The 19,331-nt window shown below is 35.2% G+C and overlaps 2 protein-coding genes across 2 annotated transcripts in view; one reads left to right on the forward strand and one right to left on the reverse strand.

Annotated features, from left to right (window-relative positions):
• Positions 1–6,636, forward strand: part of LOC105191061 (Regulator of cullins 2) — a 44,161-nt gene extending 37,525 nt beyond the window's left edge. The window contains exon 2 of the mRNA XM_011154167.3: positions 6,228–6,636. Within this exon, the coding sequence (XP_011152469.1) occupies positions 6,228–6,409 (182 nt within the window). The 3' untranslated portion in view covers positions 6,410–6,636. The remainder of the gene's footprint in view (positions 1–6,227) is intronic.
• Positions 6,637–8,699: 2,063 nt separating this feature from the next.
• Positions 8,700–10,698, reverse strand: LOC105191161 (uncharacterized). Its single transcript, XM_025298611.1, has 2 exons — positions 10,199–10,698; positions 8,700–10,131 (listed from the first exon to the last, which is right to left on the reverse strand). Exons 1-2 carry the CDS (start codon positions 10,219–10,221, stop codon positions 9,048–9,050), a joined length of 1,107 nt encoding a protein of 368 aa, XP_025154396.1. The 5' UTR covers positions 10,222–10,698; the 3' UTR covers positions 8,700–9,047.
• Between the last annotated feature and the right edge of the window lie 8,633 nt (positions 10,699–19,331).

A 19,331-nucleotide genomic window follows, 5' to 3' on the forward strand; every position in this document is an offset into this window, starting at 1 on the left:
TCATGAACATCGAGTTTAACGATCCATGTTTACTATATCTCTTGTATCATTAAAAGAATATTCTTCATATTAATTTGAATAGTATAAATTTAAAAAAAATAAAATCAAGAATTGATTTTGCAGAAATTCTATTCGATTTTAAAATATCGGATTAACAGCTGCAATCGTTAGACCGTTACTTTATCGATAGCGATTATGCAGATTTATGAATTGTGCAATGCTTACAATTAGTACGTAATGAATAAATCCACGGCACCATGTTACATGATCGGTCATTTTACAATCACTTTATGATCGACGCAGCGTAACTGGTGCATAAAATTTGTATTACTGTTAATACCGTTAATATTGTTGGTTGTTATTACTATCGGTATTCGCATAATTTACGAATATTCAAACAATTTCCCGAATTCTATCGACGTCATCCTAATTTTGCATTATTATATTATTAACGATAGTATTATTGCATTGCGCAAGATATTTGGTAAATCGCATAGAAAGCCTCATGCTTTGCAAGTGGAGCCGGGATGATTGTTGAAATAAAATACGCTTTGCGTATATAATCTGATTTAATCGAAATATATTAGCGAACGTTACGTCACTGTAATGCCATTGAAATAAATTCATCATGACGTAACGCAGCTTACGGCGGCAGCAATGTAAGATTTAATAATGCCGATAAGGTTGGAAAATTCCACGAGAATCGAGAATTAACCGCAACAATGTACCGTACGAGGAACTGCGCAGGATCTATTGGCTAATAATTACTATAATTCTCAAAGCGACACATCACCGTTGTGTGAAGTTGCAAGAGCGTACGCTCGGGAACATTCCAAGTCTGCTGTTGTCTTTTTCGCCACCGATAATTTTATTGAATATTCAATTGTGTACGTATGTGTGCAAACTGTGCAATTACATTTTATTTTCCTTTTTTTAAAGAACCTTGTTCAATTTGTCCAATATATTCCCTCATTGTTAACTACTACGCTATTTGTTATAATAAAAGAATCACATTCTTGCAGACTTGCTGCAAAGATTATGCAGCTTGGATAAGATCTCAACGAAATGCAAATTACTACTACATTGTTGCGCTTAGACGTTCCCATAGGAGATCCACAACTGAGACAAGTATCAAAGTCGTCGAGACTGTGTGTTATCCGCTGCAGGAGTGTTCCGGAAAGAATCTAGTGATCCTTATGTCCAGTGCGTGTAAAGAAATCCTAATGAAAAAATAGTGACTGCTTTGAACTTTCTTCGACAAAAAAAAAGAGCAGGATAAACACATTTCGACTTAAAGCGAAAGTCGATGATTCTCTTCTGGTATACATACCGACACATAATTTATTATCTGATATTTCACACCCTCCAAACTCCTCGTCTTCGGTGACGGTCCTGGGGTGAGCCGAGCAATCACACATATGCGCCGATCATCCTCGTCGCCGGCGTCTACGTCGTCGCGACTAATTGGCCCAATGGTTCGCTTGGGTCCGAGGGGCACGTCCAGCGTGCTTGCCCCGATCCCCCGGAGGGGGTCAACGAGAAGCTGCCATCCGTCGCCCCTCTCGCACCCTCCCCGGGACTATCATCGGGGATCGTCGGGAATTAATCGACGAAGCTCCCCGGCAGACGGCAGATAACGACGGAAATTTCTTTCTCGTCGATCGAGGCCTTGATTGAGTTGTATCGGCGTGAGCGTGCCAACTTGGCGAATCGCGTTTATGCGCAGGATTCGAAAGAAGGGCAGGGTCTGTGTCTCTCAGGTCAAGTTAAGGGCGAGTCGTTTCGACCCTCAACTCCGATCACGTCGAGATTAACTTTTTCAGCTGATCCGACGAGACGAAATTTACTCATTTACCGTTCGATCAATTATATAAATTATCGAATAGAGACACGTTGAGACGCTTTGATTGCGTCTCTTAGTTATGAAACTCTTAGTGTACGCATTTGTCAAGCTTCACTCACACCATAGACACTTGATGCCAAAAAGCGAAAAAAATTGTGGGAAAGAGATCCGAATATCTCGATGCAGTCGATGGATATTGCCTTAGTGACCGATTGATTAGCATAAATAACAATATTATGACGGTTCAGATACCGCACCGTGTGTTCTTGTTAGTAAACAAGACGAAGTCTACGAGTATGTGTATAGATGATAAAGATTCAGGTGATACTGTACCGCGTCCCAGTGTCGTCGATTATTAACGTAGGCCGTCGGAAACGATTCTATCTACGCCAATGAATGTTCGTCTGTGTATTGGTCGTATGCGACACATATCAGGTCATCGGTAATGTAATGACGCGTAATAATTATGCGGGTTAGTCCGTTAGAAAAGACAGTGGAATTTTACTGGATACTCTACACAATCACGCCAGCATAATCAACGTCAGACGATACTTGATATCGCTTTTAGTGGCAGATACAGCGGAATTCCTCGATGAGAGTGACTGTACCTTTGGTAAAACTTTAGAATACTTTTCCGAATTTTGATATATTTTTGCTACTTGCTGGATAAAAATCTTTGTTGTGACTACGACAATGATAATCAATGGGGGCAGCCCGAAAAAAATGTTACCGACCTATTTTTTTCAAGTTTTTTCGGATCTTATAATACTCTGAAGAAAAAACGCACCAAATTTGAACTATTGAGTAAAAGTATAAAAAACTCAATGAACTTTAATAAACCAAAGACATAAACTATTCTCCGCTATAATTTAGACTTTATAATATAAATTTGTGCTTTTGATTAAAGCAGAGCATGATTGTGAATAATGCTCTGCTTTATTTTGCTTGTAATTTATGATACGTCCTATCTTGCGTAGAGGTCTTGCTAATCTTTTCAGTATTCATTTTTAGTATATCGTAGATATACTCATTTGTTTAGTAAGACGAAAGATTCGAGTAACGACTGTGAACGGTATTTAATCAGTATAAAATCGATATTTAAAATTTTTAATATATGGAATAAAATTTTCGTGTTTTTTCCTACAAAGATCTTAGCCCCCCTCCCCCTTCCCTTAATATATATATAAAACTTTGTATATATCTTTTTTACAGCTAGTTTTGTAAATTATTGAACAAGAAAACGTAGTAGTTTTTGGTGTAATAGTACTTCTGAATATTTATCAAAACAATTGTCAATTAAAAAAATAAGCGGGTGACATTTTTTCGGACTCCTCCGATTGATTATCACTGTCGGAGTTACAACAAAGATTTTTACCATGAGAGTAGCAAATAAATATCAAAATTCGAAAAAGGCCCTATTCTAAAGTTTTATTGTATCTTTTTATACGCGACTAGGACGACAGGGAGATCCGTGATTATCAGCCCTGTAATTTCGCTCGGGTTCTCGTCATCGTCGTTTGTTTGACGTGACGTGTACTCTTTTTAATTCATCACTTGGCAAATATCGCTCCTAACATTTCGATATTTTGCGTCTCACATAATTTCTTTGTTCGTAATTTCGCACAAGTATTCGATGTATGGATTTTGTAATTGAAGGTGGAAGTGAGACGTATAGACATTTTACATTAATTTATTATCTTTCCGTTCCATGCGTTACTTATCTTTTAGAAACTAAAAATTATTATAGAAAATATTAATACGTTTCTTTGCAAAATAAGCTCAACTGACGGAAGACAAATCACAGGAACAGCCGCGTCAATCAACGTCGTGTAGTTTTATAAATACTAGTCTACTAAATGCAACTTTATCTCTAAGCGCGGGGAATGGGATTTTACAGTATTAGTTCTATATTTAGTTTCTATATCTTTGCTGAATCTGCACATCTGCTGGCAACAGTTGCTAAAATGAATCATCCCGCAAAGATAAATCGGTATTTCGTATCTACGAATTCATCAGTCATCAATCGTGATTCGTTTCACGATTAAATTTCTTAATTATTAAATCTTTTATAATTTTAATAAACTAACTACTCTCGTTATTTTTTATTAAAAAGTATAAGAACAATTTTGAAAAAAATATGTCGGAATAGATTATATCTAGAAATTTTTATTGGATTATAAACGCTATGTGTATCTGGGAATTTAATGATTCATTTATTATGTGCTCTGCTATATCTTATCTATATTATATTATTATATTTTTTATATACTGTAATAATTGTTACAAATTTTTGACCCGCTACATTTGTTCATTAGTTTATTGAAATCTGAATCGGAGTCTGAATCGACGAATAATGAAACTATCTGGCACTTCCTGGCAGTTACGCATCCACCGGAAACGGGTGGAAGAACGTACGGAATTCTGTGCTATTTTTTACCGCAATTATCGACGTTTTAAGCTTTTATGATTCACTCTTTAGTCAAACGTTTCGCTTGTTCAAAAACTTTTAAATAAAACGAGCAGCTAGAAGTTTCTTCACAATTCGTGTGACGTAAGCTTCGATCTTCAAAATTCACGTGATTCTTATCACAGTGCAAATAGAATTTGCTTCAGCGTTATATTTCGTCTCGAAAAGCTCATTGTCGTCTGCACATTCATCTTCTTGGCGCTTGTAGTCTACAGTCTACAGGTTTCGGTAAGGAGTTCCTCGTTCCTCGGTATTCTTCCGTTCATCACGGAATGTCTAGCCTATGCGCGATTACTTTGTGCTTTTGCTGACCAAGCACGTTTTCATTCCACGAAGAATGATATTTTGATAAGGGATGAACGTGACATCAAGCGAAAACCTTGTATAGATGTAATTGTGGAAAATCACGAAGATCAGCACGTAATTATCCAAATGGAATAAATTCGTATTCGAACAGCGTCTCTGTCTCTGTCTCTGTCTCTGTCTCTGTCTCTCTCTCTCTCTGTCTCTCTCTCTCTGTCTCTCTCTCTCTCTGTCTCTCTCTCTCTCTCTCTCTCTCTCTCTGTCTCTCTCTCTCTCTCTCTCTCTCTCTCTCTCTCTCTCTCTCTCTCTCTCTCTCTCTGTCTCTGTCTCTGTCTCTGTCTCTGTCTCTGTCTCTCCCCCATTTGTTTTTGTTTCTTTTTATACCGTATATCTACAAATCTTATAAATCAAAGTAAAAATAGAAAATTGAAAAGTGACGCGACAGATGAGAGTATAAAATATTCTAAGAAATAAATATACTTTCGTTATTTTGAAATATTAACATAGCATGTTTACCGTTAGTAAGAAAAAAGAAAGAGAGATACTAAAAGCTTTTTTCGTTTTACGTCAAATTTCTTTTTAATCACGTTAAACACAGCACGGTGTATCAATTGATAAGACGAATTTAATAATGATAACGCAAACGATAATACAGTTAAATAGAATTAAACATAACGTTATCGTCAAACGTTTAGCATGTACAAAGTACGTACTTGGTATTAATCGTGTTGATCCGCTTTCAAAAGTCGTTCTTGCGAAATTGCACACAAATCTTATTTTCGCACAACTTACACAGAGGATACGAAGCCCCTTGATCAACATAATTTTTTCTCTAACGATTTTTCTATTTATTTTATCGCGAATGGTTCTTTGGTTGTTTCTTCGGCATGCAAGGTCGCGGCATGTCAATCATACACGTGACTCGACTTTAGCAGGCGCATTTTATCACTTTTTGCTTTAAATATAGCTCATTCTCTCGTCAATTTTTAACCACGTTCGGACGTGGTTTCGTGCGTCATTAATCGTTATTTCCATAATATTTTGCAACAGACGTCTTTCTCAAGCGTCAATCGAAGTTCAAGGACCAATTTGAAGAGTTCCTTGCTTCTACTATTCGTCGCCACGATATTACGTTCTCGATGACACCATTATCATATTGTAATTAGATGGTAATCTTGTCCGTGTATTACTGCGCAACCAGTAAATAAAAATAATCGTTGGATTTACCTTACTTACTTAAGATTAATTTTTTCTTAACAAAATTTATACGATTTATATCGTTAAAAAAATATATATTAAATAATAATAATAAAGTAATTTTTTTATTTCAGAAAAAATTACATATATATACATATATCTCTTCTGAAGTAGAAAAATTTAATTTATTATTATTATTCAATAATTTCTTATTATTATTCTTATTATTATCTAATAATAATATCAACATTTCGTTTGATATTTTATCGCACCATTTGTTTGGACATCAGCAGGACCTTTTTCTTTAAATACATTATTTTTTTTGTAATACAAATTCCCCGTTTATTTTAAAAGATTCTATACACAATGTTATTCATTAATGCCGCTTTCTTATAATAAAGTTTCTTTAAATTTCAGACGCCTGTCTACGTTGCCAAGCTGAAAGCAAGAAGGAATGGTACGGTCGACAAGACTGTGTAGTCGTGTGGGGCGAATGCAACCATTCGTTCCATTACTGTTGCATGTCACTTTGGGTCAAGCAGAACAATCGGTGCCCGCTTTGCCAACAAGAGTGGTCTATCCAACGAATGGGGAAGTAATCCGTCGCCTCTTATTTTTTTTTTCGAGGTGAAGTTATCCGGCTGTTGTGACGAATTCTCGTTATCGCCAAGAACGTACCCATCAAAGTCCAGGGTTCACTTTGCTTTTTTCATGCGAATATTATTGCCAATGTATAATAATTATTTCTTAATATATAGGATTTATGATTCTGCGTATGTATTTATCGGCCAATTTGTCTAAATAAAATGTCGAATTGTACATTTGATATGGTGGTATGATGTAACATCAAATTCTAGATAGATTATCCTTTACTTTATGTATTTAAATAAAAAATGAAATTTAATAAAAATGATATTGCCAGTAACGAAATTTTTTATTGCTCGATGTAGAGCCTTTCGTGAGTACGTCGCACGCGTTCTGCGAATGCATCATATTGTCCCCCTTCTTTATATAAATATCTCGCATTCATCATATTCGTTCATCATATTCTACTTTACATATACATGAAAATGTTATTGTAAAATTCATATAAAATTCGAAAATAATGTTCTCACGGTAGCACAGAGTTATTCGTGAATTGCTTGAAAGACAAAAATAGACATATCGATCCGAAATATTCGGAAGTGAGGCAGATCAAAGAGACGGATCAAAGATTACTTCGCGATCTCAAAGTACAAAGTGCGCTTCGTCGACTCGCCGAATCATCGCGATCAATGTCCGAGACGAGTGTAATTGGAAAGTACTGTTGTCAAATATGACGTCATAAAACATACTTATCTTGCTTAGGCGTCATAGCAAACAATACTCGACTAATCAGTATTGACTTCATATTTTGACTGGTATTGACATCATATTTTTCCACGCGATTAAATTTAACCTTTTATGAACATTAGGTTATTATAAAAGTTTGCTAATTTGTGCTATTAATTTGACAAGTTTTCCCTCATTTTCTTCTGAAAATAACATTACAAAGAAGCGAAAAAAGAAGAAACAGAAAAAGAGAGAGAGAGAGAGAGAGAGAGAGAGAGAGAGAGAGAGAGAGAGAGAGAGACAATAATTAAATTACAATTATAAAATTCATCGGTAAGTAATTAGTATTTAGCTACTACTTTTATATAGGCATATAAGGGATGTCTGATGAAATTAAATGTAATTTAAGTAACCGTTGCTTAGTTACTAACTTTGATATATTTAGACTGATAACGCGCGCGCATTGCGTTGCGCGTTTAAGCGGCTGCAATGACATTGCTTAAATTTTGCAAAATCATGTCGTTCTATTGCATATTCTGACTAATAATATAAACATATTGTATTACTCGCTAAATGTTATCTATTCGTACTTAACATACAAAATAATGGGCCATTATAAAAATATTCATAGTAAGTATTTAGTACACATTATGTACATATTTTACGTAATGAAAAACAATACTCCAGAAAAATCAAACAATTACGACTGCTGCGTTAAATGTCTTATGTGAATTTTAAGAAAAAAATTTATACACACACACACACACACATCTAGCGGCACGATAGTCTGCCAAGATTCCAAGTACATAAATAAAAATTAACTAGTTGTTAAAATATACAATATTTTATTGGAAAGTATTTTATGCAGTACAGATTTGTATTTAACATTCTAAATTCAAGAGGTTCTAAAAAAAGTCTTGATAAGTAAACATGTTACAATGTGGTCCCTATCTATTTTATTTAAGTACTTTTTATTTCAATACATTTTCAACGAATAATATTGTAATTATAATTAAACCTATTTTTTTCATTAAAAAAATCTTTAATCTTCTTTAATCTATTTACCTAGACAGCATAAGACGTCCTTAGAATAATCCTGAATATATTCAAGATATAATGTAAATATTCAGTAAACACTAGAAGTAATTTCGGAATGTTAAGTACTATAATAAGATATAAATATCCACTACATATCTGTTACCTGCATATTGTCTCAAATAATATAAGAATCCAGACAGCACAATCTTCTGAAAGATATCTCAAGGATAAACAGTAGAAATATAACCTATTGAATTTGTTGATTCCGAATTATGTTGATATATGTGCTTTCCCGTTTAAATTATAAAGATAAGGAAAAAAAGATTCGATTCAATTCTAAATCGAATTTAGCAAATTGAATATATTAATACCTCGATTTCTTTTAAAGTGAACAGATTTTAGAATTCTAAGAGATTAAAACTTAAAATGATTCGAGATCTTTTTATTTCTGAAAATGAAATTGAACTATTAATGTATTTAACTTGCCAATTTCGAAGTAAAATTGAGTACTTTTTTTCTTTATATGTATAATTTAAATAAAAAAAAGACAGCTCAACATTATTTAAAAAATTCAATACATTTTTCCTCTTTTCTTTAAATGTCTAAGAAATATCTATAATTCGTATCTCACAGAAGTCTTTAAAACGTTTGACAAGATATTCTCTAGATATCCTTAGGTATTCAGCCACCATTCCTCTTTTGGAGCATCCAAAATAGATCTCAGGATAAAATTTAGATATCCACAGGATATCTAGAATGTTTATTCTGACGTTCTTAGGATTTCCAAAAGATTGTACTATCTGAGTAACAAGTATCTTATATATCATTTATAATAACATCATCAAATTATATTATAATTTAATGTCAGAACTTTATGGTTCAGTATAGTTACCATTCAGTATATAAATTCCGAAATATAAGCAAATAATCATTACGATAAAATATATCATCATATTCAAGAGATTTAGATGGTGTATTTGATTTAAATTTATTTCTTTCATAAAATATAGGAAACACAGATAATTTTAGGATTTTATGTATCACATCTATATTGTCTTCTGATTGCGTTTCTGATTTAAAAGTTACAAGCAATGGACAGCATTGTTCTTTGAATTTTGTAATTGACTCTGACCATATTGCCTTAGTGAAATCTATATCAAATCCTAAAATCACATTTGGCTTCTTATATACTTCACTGTGCACATAATCATGATATAACATACGACAAGTTTCGAAAGTTATTTCCTGGTTTTTGTAGTCTGAAGGACTAGTATCTTGCATAACATGAAACATGTTGAGTGGTTTTTGTTCTATAACTACAATCGTTAAATTCTTCACAGGTAAAATATACAGGAGAAATTTCCATGCTAACAGATATTTCTTATCCATAGAGTCAGTGCATATTATATGAATAACATAAGAAGAACCTAACAGATCTTGAGGATGTAATAAATCTGTTTCATTCACAAGACCATGATAAAATGTCAACGGATCTGTCACATATTCTGAATACAGACACCAGTCCTCGAATTTTAAAAATCTTTCTGGTTCTAGATATTTTGTAATAAGTAATTCAATCTTAAAAGTAGGTTTGTCTTCATAGGGAAAATCATTTAATTTTAGGCGTTCACGGCCAAACACAAGTTTATCAATGTCCAAAGTGGAAGAATAAACTTGTTCGATATCTAGTTTGAGGCTTAACAACAACTCATGGCATCTATAGCTATGATATCCTTTGAACGAACTTTTATGATAAGTGCAATAGTTCGCTGAATAGCAATTCAGGCAGGTAAGCAGATTCTCCTGTGTGTGACAAACTGAACATGCTTTTGCCCAATTGATCATCTGTTCTTCGTATGGTTCCAGGTTGCGTGATAGAGATTTCTTCATTAATTGTACAAATTCCTGCCTTGATTCCGTCCATCCCTGGTAGGTTATGCAATGAATGCTCCATTTTCTCTGTATTATTTCCCTGTTCAATGATAGAGCCGTACAGATCGTGTCGTGTTCCATATAATCCAACATTCTGTGCTTCTCACCGCAGTAAGATATCAGGACGCATCGTTCACATGTTATAAACTTATCATTAAATATTATCTTGCATACGTGACAAATATTCGGATTGAAGAATTTGTTATAATATTGAGATATCTTCGGTGCACGATACAACTGCACGCTAGCGAAATTCTCCATGTCTATATTTTTGTTTAACTGATGATAACGTATTTATAATATGAATTTTTGATATTGCTGAGTTAACTTAACTGAATTGCTTGAAACTGAATAAAACTGAGTAAAACTGAATACGTCAGTTTAAGTAATCAAATTCTCCATATGTACACACTCGGCAATCACTTGGAGGACAAAGAGGTGTTGTAGTATGCTCAAGCAGTTTTCACTACTTTTAAATTCGTGCGTTTGACGCATGGCGGCGCTGACAGAGATTCGAAAAGTATGAGATGTAAGAGGGTAACAATAAGGGCTGCGTTCGAAAATGCTACTCGGGTACATCTGCTGCGTTGGTATGAGAGAGACATAAAAATGAGATAAAGAAAGAGAAAGAGAGAGAGAGAGAGAGTATTCGAGTGACGTTTCGGAACGCAGCCAAAGAGAGGAGTACACTAAATTCAGAGAGTCAATTAGACTGCGTTGCGATATTTACTGCCAGCACTGAAAATCTATAGTATACATGACACAAACTATGTATTTTCAGTATTGGCAGTGAATATCAGAACGCAGCCTTTGTATGAATCTCTGGGTTTGTTCTTTCTAGCTGAACTTTCTGTATTAGTTCAAGAAATCTAAACTGAAGCGTTCTTTCTAGCAGAAATGACATCAAATGTTACTGTTCTTTCCATCAGTGTAGCAGAACTTAGTGCAACAATTCACTGAGTACATTGCGAGGGCAGAATTTACATCAGTCAGGCAGTGTATTATGAAAAGGACAGACATGCAGTTGTTAGATTAATAGATACTTCTGCAGTTTTTACCTTATTAATATCAATAAATTACGCCACATGAAATAATAGTATATTATCATCGCATTCTTCATCCCAGACAGATTTCGCATGTAAGAGGCATGGAGGTACATAAAGGTAATAAAAAAATAAAATCTTTCACATCTGAAGAATCATTAAGCTGCAATAGCGTGTATCAGCATCAGCTGCAATAACGTGTTGCGCTATGTTGTTTCCTGCACTGTGGCGTTCTTTTTTATCCTATCTGGCACACTTCTGCACCTATGAATTTTTGCTGTACTCGTCAGTTCTAGTTCTGAACCAGTGCAATTCCAGTGCAGCACTAGTAGTTCAGCTAGTAGAAAAACCTTTATTAGGACAGACCCTTTATTAGGCTGCGTTCCGCTATTCATTGCCAGTGAGAGGAAATTTATAGTTTATATGACACAAACTATGTATTTTCAGTGCTGGCAGTAATATTAGAACACGACCCTAGTAGGTAGGTTGTGAGATACAAGCCGTAACAAAAGGATTCGTATCTCATAGTATCTATAACATTGAGCACTTTTCAAGGATTATTGACAAACTAAATTGTACCTAAAGATACAACGAACTACGAATATTCGTTACCACGTAACATGTGTCGCGAATAATTAATATTTTTAAGTAATATTGCAAATAATTAAAATTTTTCTCATATATTATTCTAATGTGACTTGGGGCACGTCAAGTTTTTGTCACGATCATCAATTTCTTGCGTGAATATTTTTTCCAGTATATAACTATTGATATAGTTATATATTTATATAGATATATCTATATAGTTATATATTTACATAGATATATCTATATAAATATATAACTATGTATATAGAAATATATATATATATATAAAATATATAATTATATCAATAACTATAGATAGATATAGTTATTGACAAAACCAGTGATACGTTAAATATTTTCAATTTTAAAAATCAATTAATTATTAAAATGCAATATGTTATATGAAAAGTAATTTTATGGAAGAAGTTTTATCATTATTAGAATTATTTTTTTCTTTCGAAAGATAAAATCACAACGAACTAATTACTTAGCAATTTTAATTAATTTCCCCTCTATTTTTAGTAAATACTTCTTGAATATTTTTTGGTATTCTATATTATGGCATTTCTATATTATGCCGAAACTCGCATTAATCATGCACGAGAAACAAAGAATAAAATTGTAGTGCAGCAAAGTGTAGAATCCGTTTGGAGTAACACATTATTCCCAGTGTGTAAAAGTGTGTAGTGACGCTAATTAAATTAATAATGGCAAAAACTAAGTGCGCGAAAATCCATCGGATTATTTTGTACGGTATGAAACATTAAACATTTATCAGTGCGCGCGCGCATCGTAACTAGACTGTATCCTTGACGATACAATTTATCGGCACAATTCTATTTGATAACACAAACTTATGATTCGGGCGACGACGCGACTGCGTGGTGACGTCTCTTGATGATAGAAAGCGATGGGGTCAACGAGCTAGAAGCAACATTCTGACCTCCCTTTTCATTCCAATTCCGAATGTAGAATCGATTCTTCGTCTCGCAATTGCTCTTATAACTTCTTAGATCGTAACATTTATGGCCCTTTAAACTCCTATAACTTTCGCTATAGAAGCTACAATTGCTCAAGTAATTGATAATTATTTCAAGCGATATATTCATACATTGCAGCATTATATCTTTTGCACGCGCATCAGAATTTTATGTTTATATTTAAAGAAGTGCAAACTGCACCGATTACATTTCAAAGATTCGTGTAAAAATTTATATGTAACTTTAACAAAAATACGCTTTTTCTTTGTTAATACGATAGTTTTTTACGGTGGATAGAATGCAGAGCCAGATATCTTAGTTTTCGAGGACACGTCCTCCTTTCTAAAATGTCCTCGAATATATTCGCAGAATTTTCAAATTTTTCCTGGTTGCTTTGCAATTAAGGAGATCATCACTGTCGGCAATATCTATGTTATTGGATTTTCCCGTCATTCATTTCTGAGAAATAACATTAACAATCTCCTTTTATTTCTCTATCTTTTGATAAAATTTCTAAATATCTCCCGTCCTTCCATCAGTCCCCTCACAGACACAAGCATGGCAGTGGTGCTTACGAAGTGGCATATGGTATATTTTTCGCATTTTTTTTAGCATCTTGGCGATCCTCTGTCACGCAATATCATCTAAACGTATGAGTCACAAAACGCTTCGTCTTGGATTATCCGCGAAACTCTCTCGAGGTGATGCAATCGCGCGCGGAGGAACCAACATTCTCGTACACCGTTCGAAAGAACACGCCACATGCCGACGTCACATCACCCGCCCATTCTCATTGAAAGTGATTCGCTTGTCACGGCATCAAAATTCCAGGGACAAGAATCAACGTCGATACGTAAACCCCTTCTCACAAGAAGTCTAACTTTAACCGATAATCGTTCAAAGAAGCGATAATAATCGGCATAATCATGCTGGTCAGCGAGGTCGTTTGTAGCGGCCACCGTCTTGCCTTTCTACGACACGATTGGTCGAGCCTCCGGACGAGCCTCCTCCGCGTGATAACACGTAACAGCGAGCGAGTAGCAAGCGGATAGTGACGATAACCTTCGGACGAACTTGCGAATAGCGTTACGTGCGGCATAATACGCACGAGCGCGCGCAGCTGATACTAACCACGCGCGATATATCGCTATTTTTCATGCTGATGAGTCAAAAACATCTTTTTTCTTTTAAGCTGACTTATATCCAAGCGAAAACGCTTGGATACAGAAATAATCGGGGGGCGAGCAGTTGCCTATGTTGGCAAATTTTCAGGGACGACGAACGCGGAACAGCGAATTGTTTAATGTAATACTCTTTTTCTCTTTTCATTAATTATGTCCTTCGAATAGTCAAGTGGAAGTTACTTAATTTCTTGCAAAAGTTGCGTAAGATAAGAGAGAAAGAGAGAGATATACGATGAAAAATCGATCACTCATTCTTTTAAAAATCTTTCCTCTCTCTCTCTCTCTCTCTTCAGTTCTATTTCAGTTTCATTTCTATTTCGTTGTTTCAAACTTGTGCGATTTATTGAAATATTTCCTAAATATTTCTAAACTGTCTGTCATATATTCACCAGTAGAATCAACTCGTAAAATATTCCGATGTTTCTTTTAACAAATCTACTTTTGCACATTTGAAAGGACTTGGTTAAAAAAAATCCATGAACGCCAGCCATTTTGGATAACGACAATACACACGCGAAATATCTTTGGATGTTATATCTACGCGAGCGATTTTTCATTCATGAAATTGTCTTAAATCAACAAAAGATTATTGTGTCGAAACTTATAAGATGTATTGTGCATTTTATGATCAATTTGACGAGTTGCAGGGTGTAAAACGATCAAGATTAAGTTCACGATTTTGGCAAACAACTTTCGTGCTCCAAGATGATCAGTTTTCAAACGAAATAAATCTCAGCACATAATAAATATTTAACAATTTCATATGATACGAATAAAAATGAGTATAATGTGGTGAAGAAACTCAACATTTCAACTTATCTTTTTATATTGTATTAATATTATTTTATTTTATTTTTTATAAATTGTACAACTTTGTACTTTGACATCGAGATTATAAATATTTTTCAGCTGTTAGTTCTCTTCTTATCAATTTTATATTTAAATAAACAAAAATATTCTCCAAGAGGGAAACTGCAAACTTCTCAATGTACATATATCCATCGAACGATCGTCTGCTCAAGAATCAAGAATAATCTCAAGATCAAGACAGAATTGATTTGTTTTGTTAATTGCGTTTATAGAACGTTAGAGCTCTTATATTTCCTTGGCTCATTTTTATTTATACCATTCATAAGTGTAATTACAACTAAAATATACACGCAACAACAATGTTCGTCCACGTTACCCGTGAGCAGTAGCAAGTAAGAACAGCGTCGCTACTCCGATCCAAAGTGTGCGACTAGTTTTATGATTTCCATGATACGGCGCGTGACTGCAAAGGTCGGACGTGCGATTACGCTACTTATATATTTTTTTTTAATCCCCGCGGGAAAGAGATTAGTTTACGGGAGGTACATCGCGCGATTCGCTCTTACATAAAACCTTCTATAATATTATTTGCATCCGTCATTAATGTTTTATTCTTGCTGATTCAAGGCCGTGCTTACGCAAGCGGCGAACGGTTTGATCGGTCTTCAGCCCATGTCGATATCGCGCTACTGACATGTGCGCGATATTTCAACATGCGATGTTTCAGCAACAATTGTCTAGTCACGCGACAGGGTCATCTATAACGCAATTGACATTTCTTTGCGTACGCCTGAACCTCGCGTGTCACTTCCAATTTATTAAAGTTTCCAGTTTTCGGTAGTTACTGCCCGCTGATCGTATCCTTTATAAGCGTAAGCGTGACTTACGTTGTTGCAGCGCAGATCGCGTCGTGATACAGAATTATTAGCCTGTTGCAACCTCGATAGAATGAAACTGCTGGTACATTCCATTCTGCGGAAACTTACAAGGCACAAACTATCTCGATGTAACTGCATTCTCGCGAAGCAAATCAGGTGTCAAGATATACGTCTGTAATGTCATCAAAGTAGAAAGAGAAGAACGACAATCTAGAAAGTTTGTTTAAAAGTTTATTTAAAAATCAATTTAAATTAATTTTGCGATTTCAATTTTTCCTCACACAGAGAGAGAGAGAGAGAGAGAGAGAGAGAGATGGGGGGGGAAGGAGGAAGGGAGAAAAAGTAAGCATTTTTTTATATAAACATATGCGATTATTATCTTATATAATTATCCTGCTATTTGTATATATATAATTAAGAACATATAACTGTTATGAGTAAACCCAGATATTGAAATATTTTCTTATCACCTAATTTTCATATTCATTTGTGTCAGTGAACGAACCACTGAGAATAGACAAAAGATTGCGAGGTGTTGAGATGAGATTTATAGATATTTCTAGAGATTTTTTTTCTACACTTCCGTTATTAGCCAACAAAGCACTATTTGTCGACGTAAATCATTATAAATTATTCTTATATATTATCCTCGGTTTTTCCGATAGTTCTGAATAGTTATAATATTTTTCAAGTTTACAAAAATATATATATATATAAATATATTACAATGTCTTATGACATAAAGTTAGCGCAATCTGCACTCTAACGTTTTTTTCCTTAAATTTAAATTAAATTAAATTGATGCATTTAAAAAAATGTCCCTCTGAATTTTGAAAAAATACCTTTTTTTTTAGATGTATAATATGAATTGTGAGTTGAATATTGAGATGTATTATTCGTATCTCTAGTTTTACTCCTTATCGTAAAAGATAAGATAAAGTCATCCTTTTACAAAGATTTACATATTTTAAGTGTTTGTATTTCATTATGTATACACTGCTCAAAAGAATTATGGCATAGATAATTTATGGCCGAAAATTGGCCAACTTTGACTGGCGATTACTTCGCGAAAAATTATTGTAGACTAATGATTTTTTTTTCAAAATGAAGCTTGAAGTCTCTACTTTAAGAATGTATCTCCATTTTTTGCATGCGATGCACCCCTACCCCTGTAACCCCTGATATCTGAGGGCATGTTTGGTATACTGAAAATTGTAAAGTTTGACGGAATGCACGGACGTGGACAATTTTTTTTCGGGGACGCCGTTTGCATCGTCATAAAATTCAAATCTTCCCCTTCAATTAAAAAAAAAAAAATATGGAGTCGCTGCAATATTTTCGCAAAGTTACAGCCCCTCAAAAATTGTTGTCGTTGTCTTTGGCCTTCGGGCCAAGTGTGCACGTATGTGTGTGCGTGTCCGTGACAAAAGAGATAAGGACCCCGTGGTTCGTCACTTCCACAGTAATTATTGACTGTGGAAGTAACAAATCACGAGGTCCTTATCTTTTCTATCACGGACACACACACAGTGTACATAATGAATATTTCATTTTCATTATGTCCTTAATGAAAATTCGATATATCCATGCTCATCATGGAATCAGAATTGAATTTCTATCATGCCTATAATGAAAATGGGATATTTCTATTATATGCATAGTGAAAATTTAATTTCTATTATTTCCACAATAAAAATTCGAAATTTCTATTGTGTACATACGAAGAGTTAAATTTCATTACTGTCAGAAGAAACGCGGTAATGAATGCTGAAAAGAACGAGAAATATGGGCGAGGCTCCAATGAAAGGCGCTAAACGGGATGATGCAAACTTCCTTCGAAATTTTTGGCACGTAGGAGAAAGATCCTTTGTCTACGTTCGTTTGTATCGTCGACGCGCCGTAGTGAGCCGACCTGTAGGAGTGTGAAGCACTTTTATATTTTTTACTTTGTACTTTTTACTTTGGGCCACACGCGAAGCGAACCGAACTGCCTAAAGCCACTACGTAAATAACGATAGCGCTCGAAATAGGTTTGGTTTGCGATAGAAATCCATGTTATTTTATTGGCTTGACAGATAAATTCGTTTTCGCGATGGCGAACCCACTACGAACTATGACGTAGCGTATAATTTTGTTATCTCCAGTAACGTAACATATGATCGTAATGTATGATCAGGACGAGATAAATGACTAATTTTATCAACTAGCGGCAGACGGGCGCCAACTTTCCCATTGGTTCTCCTTGAAAGCTGACTGGTCCCGGGTCTCCCACGACGACGATACGGTGACGAGGCGAGCCGGTCGAGCCTCCGCGGAAGCGACATTCCCATTGGCTATCGCGTAGCGCTCGTAGTCCGCTAATAACCTGGTATTGTTGCGTCAGAGGCTATTACTATCATTACAAATTTTTATTTACATGAGAACACGCTACAGGAACGGATGACGTTCGGCAAAAATCGACGATAACCATGACTGGTGACTTCCTGAAAGCGAGGTGGCAGAGTAAACCTTGAGAGAAAGAAAAAAGCTTCAACAAATAACATTCCCGAGAGCCAATAGTCGATATCTCTTTTGCGATATTTTCCTCGTTATCGTGCAATCAAAGAGATATTAAATAAGTATATGATGAGACATGAGTGTAAGTATGATTGGCAATCGTTCAATACCGTTCGTACCGGAGATACCAGGAAAACCCTTCGTTAATCGCGGGTTTATAAATATCTACGCGCAATATATGCTCCTTTGAGAAACACTCGGCCGCGGTGACGACTGAGACGTTTTATGACGCTCCCAACGCGAAGCTGATGAAATCCGTCGAACTACGTGCACAAGCTCACGTCAATTCGCCAGCATCGCGTCGGTACACTTTCCAGCGACCCAGCAACCGTGTGCAATCACGTCTACCTGACCTGACCAACCGCATGCAAGGTACCAAACACGCCCACTTGCCTGTTAAAAGGACCGCATTTTATAGAGAGAAGTGCCCGGTCATCTCACGGATCTCCCGTAACCGTTGCTTTCTGCATATCTTCGCTTGTAATACAATATATTGCTGCATTATATAGCTCTGATAGCCGAGCGACGTCCTGTTACTAGCGCGCTGCACATTGGCGTGGCAACTCAATCTAATGTTACGACGTTGAAACGAAAAAATCGTGGGCATTGATTAAAAATAGCGTCACCGACGAGACTCGTGTTAGAAACAGACGGCGGAAAATGCTGAAAGTCGAACGATAGATAACGATAAAATGACAATTGGGGAATCTACATTGGCAACACTTATCATTTATCGCTATGAAGGAATCTTATATTTTATTATATTCAACATACGAATAGCTATTAAATTACGTCCTTTGGCAAACAGTGCGCGCAATAATAAGATACCTACGTGAAATGAAATAGCGCTAACGCGAATAAATTGTTTCTTTTAACAGTAGCATTTATACAACATGAAACATTTACATTCAATGTTCATTACCATACACGCCACAAAAATAACACAAAGTAGCCTGTATTAGTTAGCATAAATTTTAGAACGAAAAAATAGCTGTCTTTAAGTCATCAATGTATTGTTTATGCGACCGAAAGTTCGAGAACCATGTTGAGGTTAACATATGGAATAACTTTATGAGATGTTAAATAACACGACAGCTTCTTAAATTCATTTTGACTGAGAAGTACTCCTCGTCGATATCGCAAAGTTTGTGGATCTTTTTATAAATTAATAAGTTTCACAATCCCCTCCGTTCGTATTGAT

Source organism: Harpegnathos saltator, unplaced genomic scaffold, assembly GCF_003227715.2.
Source record: "Harpegnathos saltator strain DR-91 unplaced genomic scaffold, Hsal_v8.6 scaffold225, whole genome shotgun sequence".
NCBI lineage: Eukaryota > Metazoa > Arthropoda > Insecta > Hymenoptera > Formicidae > Harpegnathos > Harpegnathos saltator.

Bases quoted from the DNA above. Each gene is read 5' to 3' on its own strand.
- LOC105191161 (XM_025298611.1), bottom strand. From the start codon at position 10,221: ATGCGTCCTGATATCTTACTGCG. The intron at 10,132-10,198 runs GTGAGAAGCACA...ATCATTGAACAG, and splicing joins CGTCCTGATATCTTACTGCG to GGAAATAATACAGAGAAAAT.